General features: G+C 42.2%; 1 protein-coding gene across 1 annotated transcript; it reads right to left on the bottom strand.

Annotated features, from left to right (window-relative positions):
• Positions 1–1,549: 1,549 nt before the first annotated feature.
• Positions 1,550–11,443, bottom strand: LOC148340855 (galectin-8-like). Its single transcript, XM_088292164.1, has 5 exons — positions 11,122–11,443; positions 4,224–4,364; positions 3,311–3,396; positions 3,064–3,241; positions 1,550–1,761 (listed from the first exon to the last, which is right to left on the bottom strand). The coding sequence occupies exons 2-5, from the start codon at positions 4,275–4,277 to the stop codon at positions 1,615–1,617; spliced, it is 465 nt and encodes a 154-aa protein (XP_088148290.1). The 5' UTR covers positions 4,278–4,364; positions 11,122–11,443; the 3' UTR covers positions 1,550–1,614.
• Positions 11,444–12,724: the final 1,281 nt, after the last annotated feature.

Here is a 12,724-nt window from a genome sequence, read left to right as displayed (position 1 = left end):
AACGCTTGCAAAAGGCAAGGAATGACTAACGAAGATTGCTTACCACGGAAGTATAAGAGACCAATCATCGACAGAAAAAGAGAACAGAAAACGAGCCGAGCTGTAGCTGATAACGACATGAAAGAAAAACGCGACAAGAAGAAACACATAACGATCGAAGTACGGGAGCATGAGCAAGTAGGATAACAATCCGACGCCAGGTAGTCAGTGTAGGTGGATTATATAGTGAGTGTAATCAGTGAGTGAATGGGAATCCGGTGCGGGGCTGGTGGGCACGTCTCGCAGCAGCTGACGGCATGGCGCGAGACGATCGCTGGAGGAACGCCCACGCAGCTGAAAAAACAAAAACACGCGGCATGACAGGCACGTATCATGACAGTGAAATGAAAGGTGGCATTCTTTTATTCATTCATTCATTCATAACTGACAGCCTCGCGCTCCGCTCGTGCCCAGGCGGAAGAGGTGCTCCTCTTCGGCTTAATTGTCACGCACGCCGAACCTGCTCCCCCGAAGCGTGTCTCCGTTCGGTTGAACTCGGTTTCATTTCGCCCCGCTCGTGCCCTAGGCGGAAGAGGTGCTCCTCTTCGGCTTAACTGTGACGCGAGCATGCCCTCCTCCTCCGGAGCTTCCATTCGGTTAAACTTAGCGGCCGTTTGACAACGCCCGTGCCCGGGCGGGAGGTGCTCCTCTTCGGCTTAACTGCCACGCCCGCCGGCCGGCCTCCTCCGGAGCTCTGGTACGGTGCGAACCGCGCGAAACGTCGCCCCAAATCGTGCCCGGGGGAACGTGCTCTTCTTCGTCCACTCTCCTCTTCGGCACACGCCGGCCGTCTAACCACTCCAGCGCCCCGTTGTGCCGCTCGGCGAAACTACAGTGCCCCCGAAAATTTTTTAGACCTGCGAAGCACTGATCCCGCGAAAGGTGAACCGCGAAGTAGCGAGAGTTCACTGTATTTCCTGAACTCCAGAAATTGAAGAAACTAAATATCGGAACTCTATCAGTTGTTGAGTCTTTATTTGACCCTTTTCTTCTTGAGTACAAAAAACAAACACGCAGTGGATTTTTTAGGCTCATTTACTAACTACTTCTCATTTCCACGGTGACTCAACTCCAACAGGTCTTCAGACACCATGCTGTTGTCCCGGGGAAAAATGGTATCGGTGACAACTTCGAGAAATCCAAAGCAAATACATGAGCCGTATTTCCATTTGTCCCTCGTACTCTATACTATATTCTTTTTGTTTTAGAATTAAAAGTTGAAAATCGCATTGTTTTTTTACTTTTCCATACTCGTTCCAGACAATAATCCAGAATATCTAGTATTGTATTAAACTTTTGGTGTTTCTATTTTAAAATAAAATTGTGAAATTAAGGCTGGTATTGGAACTCGCTCATCCCAAGACACAACATACTTTTGCAGTGCTGTTTATTAGACTAAAATGGAGAAATTACAGTAAAACCTGAAGAAAATTAAATCAATCTGAAGAAAATTAGCTGGAGCTTCAATCTTGTTCACTCAATACATTCTCTCAAGCTGCAGCATGAAATGCATAACTGTCATTTTACATCATTACATTAGAACAGTAGGCAGACAAAAGTTCCAATATTGACATGTCAAATCTTACTGATGTCTAACTTCTTCACATCACCTATCATTCTCACATGCATGATCTTTTTTATGTCGGCTCTGTAGGGGTAGGACAGGTGGTCACCATTGTTGACAGTCACACGGAAAGCATCAGCGCCACACCAGATGATGATCTGAATGACAAGACAGCAGTGGTGAGCAACTTGGCGGCTGAAAGATCAACCAGTAAACATACATTTTATATCTCTACACCCTGACAATTTGCTGATCTTCACTGAAGCTGACATGATTTGGCATGTGGGAGGAACATGCCAACTTCACACAGGAAGGTTGTAGTCAAGATTCGAACCCGAACCTGTGAAGCCGACGTGGTAACTACTCGTTCTCCGTCGTGCCCATTTCAAAGTCAATCTATCAGTGGTGGACGTTCAGGGCCCTCTCTGCTGGCCTAACATAATCAAGAAATCATAATATTCTTCTCGTTGATGTCATATCGTAGTGTTGAATTTGGAGGTTGGAGTTTTTATCCAATCAGAATTGAGCTAGCTCATGTTGCCAGGCAGATTTCACAAGACCAGTAGCACGCACTATTCATCCGAGGCCTTCAGACGTAATCGTGCGGGCGCCTGTTATGTGTGAGTGAAGGGGCGGGGGGACATTTACAGTTAATAGACGGTTGTGATAGTTGATCATATCGTGAATAGATGACAGTAAGGCTTTCTCGCAGGCCTTACGTTGAAGGTGGTGAATGCGTCTTGTGATTGGATACTCACTCGCGAGGGGGTCACGCTATGCGGAATCAACACACCAGAAAGTCATAACTGGAGACCGTTTGAAAATCTAAATTGTATTCTTGTTTTTTTTTAAACCACAATGACAGAAGGAGGGAATTTAATCGCAGATACACTTGCGAGGCCGTTTTCTAGATGGACCTTTCAAGAGAAGCAAGATCGTCCAACACTCACTCTGTCGTGTGTGAGTTTCTTTCCGTATATTATTTCTCCAGCCGTTGTGTCAGGTGTTTATTCTAGTCGGACTAAGTCGGACTTCACTGAAGGCCTGCGTGTGAATTGCACGGCCCGCCACAGTAATCTGCTCATACAAAATGTGGTATATACCCGAAGGCCAAGTACACTCCCAAACGTTTCGTCTTTGTACCTTAGAATTATTCGACGACCTATGTTGTATTGTTAGGTGTTGTCATTAATTGCTTGTGGCTTTGGCAAATGGGTTGTCATGTTATGTTCCTTTGAGTATTAAGATTTCCCTGTTTATAAACGCCACACATGGTACGCGTCACAGAACATGTTCTAATGCTGTTTGATGAACTCGGGTGCAGGAAGACACCTCTGGAGAAGTGGCTCCTCCTCAAAATCTAGCCTATTTGGTTGATGCAGAATTCTCCATAGCCATGTCTAATACACATTTATTTGTTGTAATTGAGGTGTGTGTATAATGTCAGTGATGCATGTAACCTCAAAGTCGCGCCCGGGTGAAAAGGGGAAGTAGTTGATCTGGCGCTCCTCCTCACCCCAGGATCCAGACAGGAAGGAATTAAACACAAACACGTTCACATCGCCATTCCAGTTGAAGCGAGGGTTCAGCTGCAGCGCGATACTTTGGCCATCGCGCATCAACAGCTGGATGGCAAACCTGCAACACAAAAGCGCAAACATGTAATCGGGGACATTGCCTTATATATTGGGGGATGTGGCCTCGTACCATTTTGGTTTCCAATTGACTTGCCCTTTGATGGTGATTTTGGTGCCAACATTGACACCTCCAACCAGCTCCGTGGGTTGACCAATCTGCAAGAATGCAATTTGTATATACACACACATGCACGCACACACACACACGCGCACACCCCCACGCACGCACATTTGCTTCCTGTTTTTTTAAGTACTTCTCACCCAGTCCAGTGGCAACCCCCTAATCCCATATTGTTCTCATGTATTGATTAATATTTCATGGTTTATTGCTGGGGTCTTCAATCCTGTTCCCCGGGGGCTGGAGTCCTGCTCGTTTTCCATCACTACCTGGTGAAACACACCTGAACGATCATTATCTAGCTTCTGCAGACCTTGCTGATTATCTGATCACTTGAATCTGCTGCAGAGATGGAAAACCTGCAGGACACCGGCCCTCGAGGAACAGGATTGAGGACCCCTGGTTTATTGTTTCAAATGTTTTTTTGGATACAGAAATATTCCAATGACATACTTATTTTTATCTATACAAGTTCTGATTTCTTCTATTAAATTCAACTAAAGCTTGTGATGTTGACCGGTTATTTGAATCCATACTGATGATCAGTGAGAAAATTACGCTTCTCTATGAAACTTTCTATATTGTTTAACAACTAATTTCCTACCTCACCCTGGTTACTATTTAAAAAAAGCATTCAAGCAACAAGCTTTTCATCATGAGTTTGCAGGGTGAGACTTGCGGCTGTCTACTAGTGTGCAATCAATGGGGAAATGCGGAGGTTAGTTGCTCATCATAACTGAACTAGTTAGTTTTCTCACGCACACGTCAGTCATTCTGGTCATGGTCATCCACTGAAGTTCAACGGAGACAACTTGGTTGATACTTGGCTACATCCCAGCACTGCTAGTAACGACGCGGGTCTTACCTGGTCTTGCTTGGACATGTGGTTTTCAGCTGTCCCATTGTTTTGGCCTTTCATCAAGATCAACGGCAACAGGACAGAAATGGCCAACAGAACAGTCACCAGGATAGCTATCACGATGACAAGCCGGGTCTGCCCCTCAGGCTGCCGACAAAAGTAGGATAATTTATACAATTAAAACAACTTTTGTTTCAAGTGGAATTAACTAATCAACATCTTACTACTTGACCAGTGATTCAATAAAGTGTGGTACATGCCTTCCCTCTAGAGCAAGGGTCTCAAACCTTAGTCCAGGAGGGACGCTTTCCTGCATGTTTTAGGTTTTTCCTCCAGCAGCACACCTGATTCAAATGATAAGGGTCGTAATCAGGCCGCTGCAGAACTTGGTGATGAGCTGATCATTTTAATCAGGGGTGTTGACTGTGGGAAACATCTAAAACAGACGTAACAACTATTGGGTCACTCTTGGTGGGGTCTCACGTGACCTTGTGCGATCAAGGATGGAGCGGAGCAGACCTCGTGGCCTCAGCGTGTGCTCCCGAAAGCGGGATTTTCACGGCTTCACCTGCCATGTGCGTGGTGGTGGGTGAGGTACTAGTACTCAAGCTAGATGCGGTCTGGCTGGCTCTTGTCTCTCAGACGTTGATCAGTGGTCCACATGTAGCATATACGCTACACAGGAAAGCAGCCCTCGAGGACCGGAGTTTTGAGACCCCTGCTCTATTGGTACTGAGATTAATGTTCATAAAATTATTCAGGTAAGTGTTTTTAAATACAGTAGTTACACTGTATTATAACTGTATTACATTACAATATGTAAACTGTGTTCTTCGTAGCATTAAATTCCTTACTGACATGCGTTTATTCCTCTGTCATTGTGGCAATAATCAGTTTGCTGATTCTGGAATTCGTTGGATGTACTACTGCTGCAGTTCAGTTTCATTTCAAGGGTAAGTGAACTCTTGGGAAGTGAAAATTTTCTTTCCAATAATATGTTCTATGCAGCACCACTGGTCTAAACACAATTTTGATTGATGGTGTTTGTGGAATAGGAGTTAAGTCGTAAAACCGAAAATGACATCACAGTTGTTCAGGCCTCAGTTACCAACTAATCGTGGCTTAGCTTCAGAAAACTGGTGAGCCTGCTTTGGTACTGGAGTGATTCCACTTGTCCAACAGTAATGGCTTAACAGCACCCATTTCTTTCATGCAGTGAGTATGCTGCAGTTGCCGGCAGCCAATTATAGTCACCAATGCTAACTTAACTATTTCTTCGTGTGGCAATAAGGCGTTGTAGTGTTGACGTCGCGTGTTTGTGCAGACCTTAGTAAACGAGCCTTGCAGGAGATTTGCGCTCCATCACCAACAAGTGGACAGGATAGAGTAAACCCACCCACATGAAGGGCGAAAATGTACTGTTGGGGAAATGACTGCAGAGAAATGGCAGACATCTGTGTCGTTCGGACAAATTGCCATTCTGTTAGGTAACCAAAAGGAAAATTCCAACTATTTAAATGATAATTACAGCTAGTCAGAAAGGTGTTTTAGACATCTACAGTTGAGTTAATTGCAGTCACTCACATTTAGCTTTTGAAATTGTTAAGTCTAGAAGGGATGGAATGTAAAAATGTGAAAATCTAGACGCGGAGCGCAGATGACAACTGTCAACTAAAATCTTTCATGGGGCTGGTGTATTATGCTTCATGCTCTTCGGATTGTTCTTAGTATTACCACTGGTTGTTGCTGAGTTTAGTTCAGCACTGTGTGAATGGTGTGGAATAAGAACTGCCGGGATAGCCGACATGAATTTGAAGCCGCCAGAAAGTAGTGATGCAGAGGTGAAACTCCTAGAAGGATTGAGGCTTTCCATGCAAATGGTTTGACTCGTGTCGGAGCCTCAAATGTGGTGCAAATCCCCTCTGGCACCATCAAGTGGACACAAAGTATATCTGCATGCAAGGAAGAGTTTTCTTGTGCAAAATTTTCATTAGGATTACACTCATTATGACATGAAATTGACATGGAAAGGGTGGAGGGAAATGCAGTATTTGAGTCTGCAGGTTTTCTCATTCATTGTATTAAAGAAAAGAGGGTTTTCGGGACCAGTCTTTTTTTCATATCCATCCATACATATTTGTCGAGTAGAGAGAACATAGTACATGATTACGCGACTCATTTTACATTTGTAAAAAGGCTTGGTGCCCATAAAGAGTCAAATCTGTAATATTTTTTTTTTTTACTCGTAGTTTTGTAGTATTAGTACAACTCTGCACAGTATATACTTTTGGTTCAATTTTAAAATGCACTAAACAATTACAATTACTGCAAATTTTAAGGCCGCAATATTGCCTTCAGTCTAAACTGCACCATCATTTATAAACATCTCGGAAATGCTGGTACATGCTACAAAGTTGAATCAAAGTTGAATGTTGTATCTTTTTATTAATTTCTACACACCTCAATGAATTCAAGCTGTAAACTAATTATGGTTATATATGAGCATCTGCCACATGCCACAATTTACCTATGATCTAATTAGTCAACCAATCGTGACTACTGTTGGTGATCAGTTGACTACCAAAATAATCATTTGCGACAGCCCTATTTGGTACTAACCTGAGGATTAGCATCCTCAAATGTAACGGTATTACCACATACTACTGCTATATCAGACAGTTACATAATTAAGTTTGAAGTCCTGGCTTATTGGCATCTTTCTGACCACAATCAAAGCTATGGCAGCCGCAATATCAGCTCTTTGAGCTACTGCCTCTGGCAACCGCTTCTTTTCCTAGTTATATTGTTCGATTGATAATCTCACAAACGATTTCAATGCTGCTCTGTTGAATGTGCTTGACTCAGTAGCACCTTTAAAACCTAAATACTCTGATTTACTGATTCACATAATTCAACATTTAGTTGAATTATTTGTTGGCCTGTTTGTCGCTTCTGTTCTCTTTTCTGCCCCCAGTTGGGAATTAGGTGATGGTGACCAATTTGGAAGTCGCTGTTTCGATTCGATAGCAACTGACCGGTACAAGATCTGCGGCTGACCATGTCCATGGAGGTGTTGCTATGGAGATTACAGCTTTGATCAACTGGGCGAGGACCCGCTCCACTGAAATCTTCATGCAGCGCTCCATTTGATTGACTCTCACATTATTTCAACTAACATTGTATAACATACTGTGTGTCAAATGTTGCCCACTCGGCATCCATCTGTGGAGCCTTCTCAAGGTTTCTCACTTTTCTGCAGATGGGGTTGCCCTCCTGGGAGTTAAGATCTGGGGATGTCAACTGTGGGTATGTGAAGCCCTTTGAGATTTTTTTTTGTAATTAAGTCTATATAAATTTTACTCAATATAGCTCAGGTTCAAAGCATCAAAAAGCGTGAGAGCCCACAATTTTGTGGGCGCCAGACAAATGCCTATACCACTCTACCACTACTGGCTGGCTGGAGATATGTCTAACGTTAATTCTATGTCGTAATTTCATGTGTGTAATTTAAGTTCACGCAGGCTTTTACTGAAGCAGGCGTGACTGGCAGTGCAAAAGGTGATTATGGCACTCACACAAGCAAATAAGGTACTTTCAAATCCAAATAAACCTGCAAATCAGACAGTGACTAATTTGAAATTAGCCTATTTCCAATCACTAAACTCCCCTGTACTGCTATTTGCCCAAGGGTTTTAGAGTTATAGGTGTACTGTATATGCACGACTGAAAGCCGCTTGATAATACATAACCGCTTGGTGATTGGTGGCTCTTTTACATAATACCGTATGTCACTAAATTGTCTGAGGCAATCATTGCTTTAACTAATTCCACTAATGGTTATATTATAAGTGTTGTTGTTGTATCCCAGCTCTTTGGAACATAACAGGCACTTCTCACCTTACAATGAAAACATGGGCTATATAGCAACATCACACAACATCCCATCAAAATACACATATTCCAACTGTAATCTTGTTTCTCATACCTTTTTCAGAGTAATAAGATCAAAGATTTGCGCTGGAAATATTCTACAGAGCAATGGGACAAATCATTGAAGGCTTTGAGGGAGTCAAGATGACGTCAATATATGGGGCTCGACTCTCCCAGAGCACAACCGGAGACTTTATAAAGTCATGGAGCACATACGAAAGTATGGATTGAAACTCGGGATTGAAAATTGTTAAAGGAGAGCAAGAAAGTAGGTCTACTCATCCTTCGAATCGGAAAGACTAAGGAGAAGATTGTGGATTTCAGGAGAGGGAGAAAAGGAGCTCAACCAATACCCATCACGATCGGGGGCACCAAAGTGCAAGTGGTATCTAACCGTAGATACCTGAGTGTGCATCTTGATGAAAGACTAGATTGGAAGAGACACATGGATTTTGTGGAGCGCAAAGGCCAAAGACTAGTCTACTTTTTATGGAGACTGCTGTCATTCAACATTGGCTCAACCTTGCTTGGGTCTATCACATAGTCGTCGGCGGTGCCCTATTCTTTGCTGTAGTCTGTTGGGGAGAAGGTATGCGTGCAGCTGATCAGAACAGCCTGAAAACAATTATTTAAAAAGCAGGCTTAGTTGTTAAATGAATGTTGCTGTCTGTGTGTGCTGCTACAACAGCATCATTTCCTGAATAGGATCAATAAAGTATCTATTTACTGTCCCAGACTAAATAAAGACATTGAAACATTCGTAGTGAAACGTGCCCAACACACAGAAGTAAAACAAAGCAAAAAGCCAAAGGTCATACCAGAAATGCACATGTCCCCTTGGCATGAGGTAGGGATGGACTTGTTTAAGCTTAAGGGTAAGGACTGTCTGGTAATTGTGGATTGCTCCTCTAACTTTCCAGAAATGGCATTACTCAGAAGCATGATAATGGACAATGTTTTAGTAGCATGGAATGGCAAAGGTTTGCAGAGTAGTATGAGTTTTGTTATGTCACGTCTAGTCCACACTGCACGCAGTCAAATTGACAAGCAGAAAAAGCCGTCCACACACTAAAGCAGACATGTCCAAAGTCCGGCCAAATGCGGCCCGGGGTCAAACTTCATCTGGCCCGCAGCCTCTGTAATAAAGTTAATACATTCTGGCCCGCACATATACAGTATTTAGTACGCTCTCTTCCTTATTGCTGTACCTAATTTGCCCACTAGTGGCTGTATCACTACGCGACATCACCCCGGGTGACCTTTACCCCCAATTTCTAAAATGGGGACAATAAAAGAAAAAAGGAAAGTTGACTGAGAGCAATATCAGCGCGCAAACGAAGAGGTACGCATCAGATGTGAAATCTTTGGCTGAAGAGTTCATACGACGCTTTCGGGATTTTGCAGCTATTGAAAAGGATATCTCTTTTTTTCATCACCTTTCTCCATGGACACAGACAACATTCCAGCCCATTTACAGCTGGAGCTCATTGAGCTGCAGTGTGACGCCGAGAGCCGCAGTCGGCACCAGCAACTTTCTCTCGACAAAAAATTAAAAGACAAAATGAAACAGGCATTTTTTTCTTTTGAAAGGAGCAAAAGAGCAACTATTTTTTTTTTTTTTTTACAAGAAACTCATTCTGTGGACACTGACATTGAACGTAATTCACCACAGGCGACATTGAGTTGATGGAGTTAATTTTATTTTGGTATGTGTGTATCGTTACAACAAAAGAACTCAAAACAAGCAATATTAGCAATCCTTGAGTGGGCTATTCGAAAGTTGTAAAGTAACTTTTATTACTGATAAAGTCATAGTGGAAGGAGATATTTTGGTCCCTGATCATTTGTTAGATCGACTTCCTTCAGGAGGACAATGCCACAATTTTGACAACATTTTGGTTGATTTTCTGTCTAAGAGGATCTTGATTGTTGGAGAATGAAAAATATTCTTACAAGCAAGTAAATGTATAACTCTGCCAATAATGGACAGTGTTCAAGGATAGATTATTGGTTAATCTCTACGGATTTAACTAATGTCTATACATAAGAGATTTCAGCATCTCCCCTGACAGACCACTGCTCAATATTAATATCATTATTGTGAAATGCATTTCATCATATTTTTAATCCTATATGGAAGTTTAATAATACTCTTCTTGAACATGAATAGTGCTGCAATGAAACAAAAAAATGGATAAGGAAGGAAACAATTTGAAAATGTCACCTTTGATGTTAATGGGCATGGTTTAAATTCAAAATTAGAGAAATTTGATATCAGTATAAGCAAAAACAGTTCCAGAGCGAGAAGCGAAAACAGCAAATTATTATCAAAGCTGTAAATAATCTGTGTCAAAAAACAGAATTAACAATAGATGAACAATCTAAATGATATGGTCTGCAAAACCAATTAGATGATATATATTTGGAAAAAGCTAAAGGGGCATTTATGCGCTCTCGAGCTTGTTGGTTGGGTTGGAAGAAGGTGAAAAAATACCTTATTTCTTTAACCTAGAAAACCGAAAAACTAAAATTCATAGACTGATGATTAATAATTCTATCATTGATAATCAAAAGCAAGTTCAATGAGCAGATAAGAACATTTTATATTGATTTGCACAAATCCAAATTTTCAAGAGAGGATTATCGTTTTTTCAGACAGTTGAGTTTGTTAGAAAATAAATTGCTGATCAGACAGTTGAGTTTGTTAGAAAATAAATTGCTGATCATTTTAAGCAACGTATGGAGGATGACCTTAGAATAAAAGAAGTGGATGAAGCGATTAAACCGATGTCGAAAGGGAGATCTTGTGAGGACCGCTTCCCAGCCGGGGCTAGAAAGCGGTGTGGGTGGATTCTTAAATCGCGAACAAGGGAAAATGCGGTGGAAACAATATTTATTGTGACCGGCAATAAACAATGGACAGGCGATAGGCAAGATAAGTTGCTATCAATAATAATAGTGGGTCTATACTTACAGGCGTCGGGGGACGAGAACGAAAAACGCTGGGGGAACAATCTTCCCCCAGGAAAACCAAAACGAGTAACAAAAGGAGCTTGCAACGCAAGAAAACCGAAAACGAGAATGCCCTTCCTCAAAAGGGCAAGGTTAAGTCCAATCATCGAAAACATAAAGCGAGCCGAAACGTAGCTGTAGAAAACAAAGCAGGGCAACAAACAATCACGATTAACACACGGCGCAAAGTTGGGCAAAGACTATAGCAAAAGGCACATAGGCGAGAGCAAGTTGGGTCAATAATCCGACGCGCCTGTGTGCGCGTCGAGGGTTTAAATAGTCAGCAATCAGGGGATGATGGGTTGCAGCTGGGAGTCGCGTGAGCGCGTCTCGCTCGCGGCCGCGTCTCGGGGCAACGCGCCGTCGACCACGCCCACTCTGCTGCAACGAAGAGGCACGGATCGTGACAGATCTCCAGGGAGAAATGGAATAACGGTGGAGTTTTATCGTTTCTTTTGGGGAGATATTAGAGTAATGCTAATAATGCTCGTGCAGAATAACACATTTAGTGAATGAATATCAATCAGCTTTTCTTAAGGGTACAAGCGTTCATGATGATCATACGTGGCTGATTATTGATTTGTTAAGATTATTGTAAATATGTTACAACCGACAGCTACGTATTTTTAGATTTTTTTTCAAGGCTTTTGACACCATTGAACATCCTTTTCTGTTTGAAGCGCTTCACTTTTGCGTTTGGGGAAAATCATTTTTGTAATATTGTGATAATGATTTACTCCGATATAAGCAGCTCGATTTCTCTGAACTCTGGAGTGACCAATTTCGTTCTGGCAAATAGAGGAAATTTCGAACGAGTGTTCTTTGCCACAGGGATTTCAAAGTTACTTGAAGTGATAGCCGAAACTGTCAACGAGGTAAGAGTTTTTTTTTGCTCTCCACGAGAAAAAATGTTTAGTCGGAAAAATTAGAAACCTATTAAAAAAGAAGACAGGATGAACGCCATAACGCTACATATTTTTACCATTTCGTCCAGCCGCGATCAATCTCGTTTCCAGTCAGAGCCCGGTCGTTCAGGCACAGCATTGTCGGTCTCCTGAGCATCTGACTCGAACGTGTGTAGTCCAACGAACATAATTCCAAAAAGCTCCTCTTCCTCCAACTCATCAAATATGTGGATCCCCTCAACTATGTTTGAGATTTCGCTTTCCGACTCAATTTTTTTCTGGATTAACACACTTTCTATGGTGAGCTCTGTCATAGTTGTCGCGGAATTACGTCACTCCCAGGTTTGTCGCAGAATCTAACTCCGGAAAATTTACTTTATCATTTTTTTTCCGTTTTGTATTTCTATTTGTATTATGTGTAATTACTCTACTTCTGACACGAATAGAATAGGTTTCCCATTTTCTGAATTTACCTCACATACGCGCTTTAATAAATAAACTGTAGCAAGCAGGTGGCAGCATTAGACGTCTATAGAATGAGAACACGCGTGTCAAAGAAACGTGGAACAACGCGATCAGCTTCTGTTTGATCAAAGTGCTTGTCGCGTCAAACGTCACAAATGAGAATTAAGAGCCACCCATCCATCCATTTTCTGATCT

The sequence above is a fragment of the Idiotropiscis lumnitzeri genome, chromosome 3, assembly GCF_059441095.1.
Source record: "Idiotropiscis lumnitzeri isolate Australia: NSW breed Sydney's pygmy pipehorse chromosome 3, RoL_Ilum_1.0, whole genome shotgun sequence".
NCBI lineage: Eukaryota > Metazoa > Chordata > Actinopteri > Syngnathiformes > Syngnathidae > Idiotropiscis > Idiotropiscis lumnitzeri.
Note: the sequence above shows the minus strand (reverse complement) of the source record. Positions and strands in the feature narration are given on the sequence as shown.

Excerpts from the sequence above, each read along its gene's own strand:
- LOC148340855 (XM_088292164.1), bottom strand. The coding sequence starts at position 4,277 with ATGAAAGGCCAAAACAATGGGACAGCTGAAAACCACATGTCCAAGCAA. Across the intron at positions 3,242-3,310 it reads GTCAATTGGAAACCAAAATG|GTTTGCCATCCAGCTGTTGA; the intron begins GTACGAGGCCAC and ends TTTGTGTTGCAG. Across the intron at positions 1,762-3,063 it reads CACCCGGGCGCGACTTTGAG|ATCATCATCTGGTGTGGCGC; the intron begins GTTACATGCATC and ends CTTGTCATTCAG.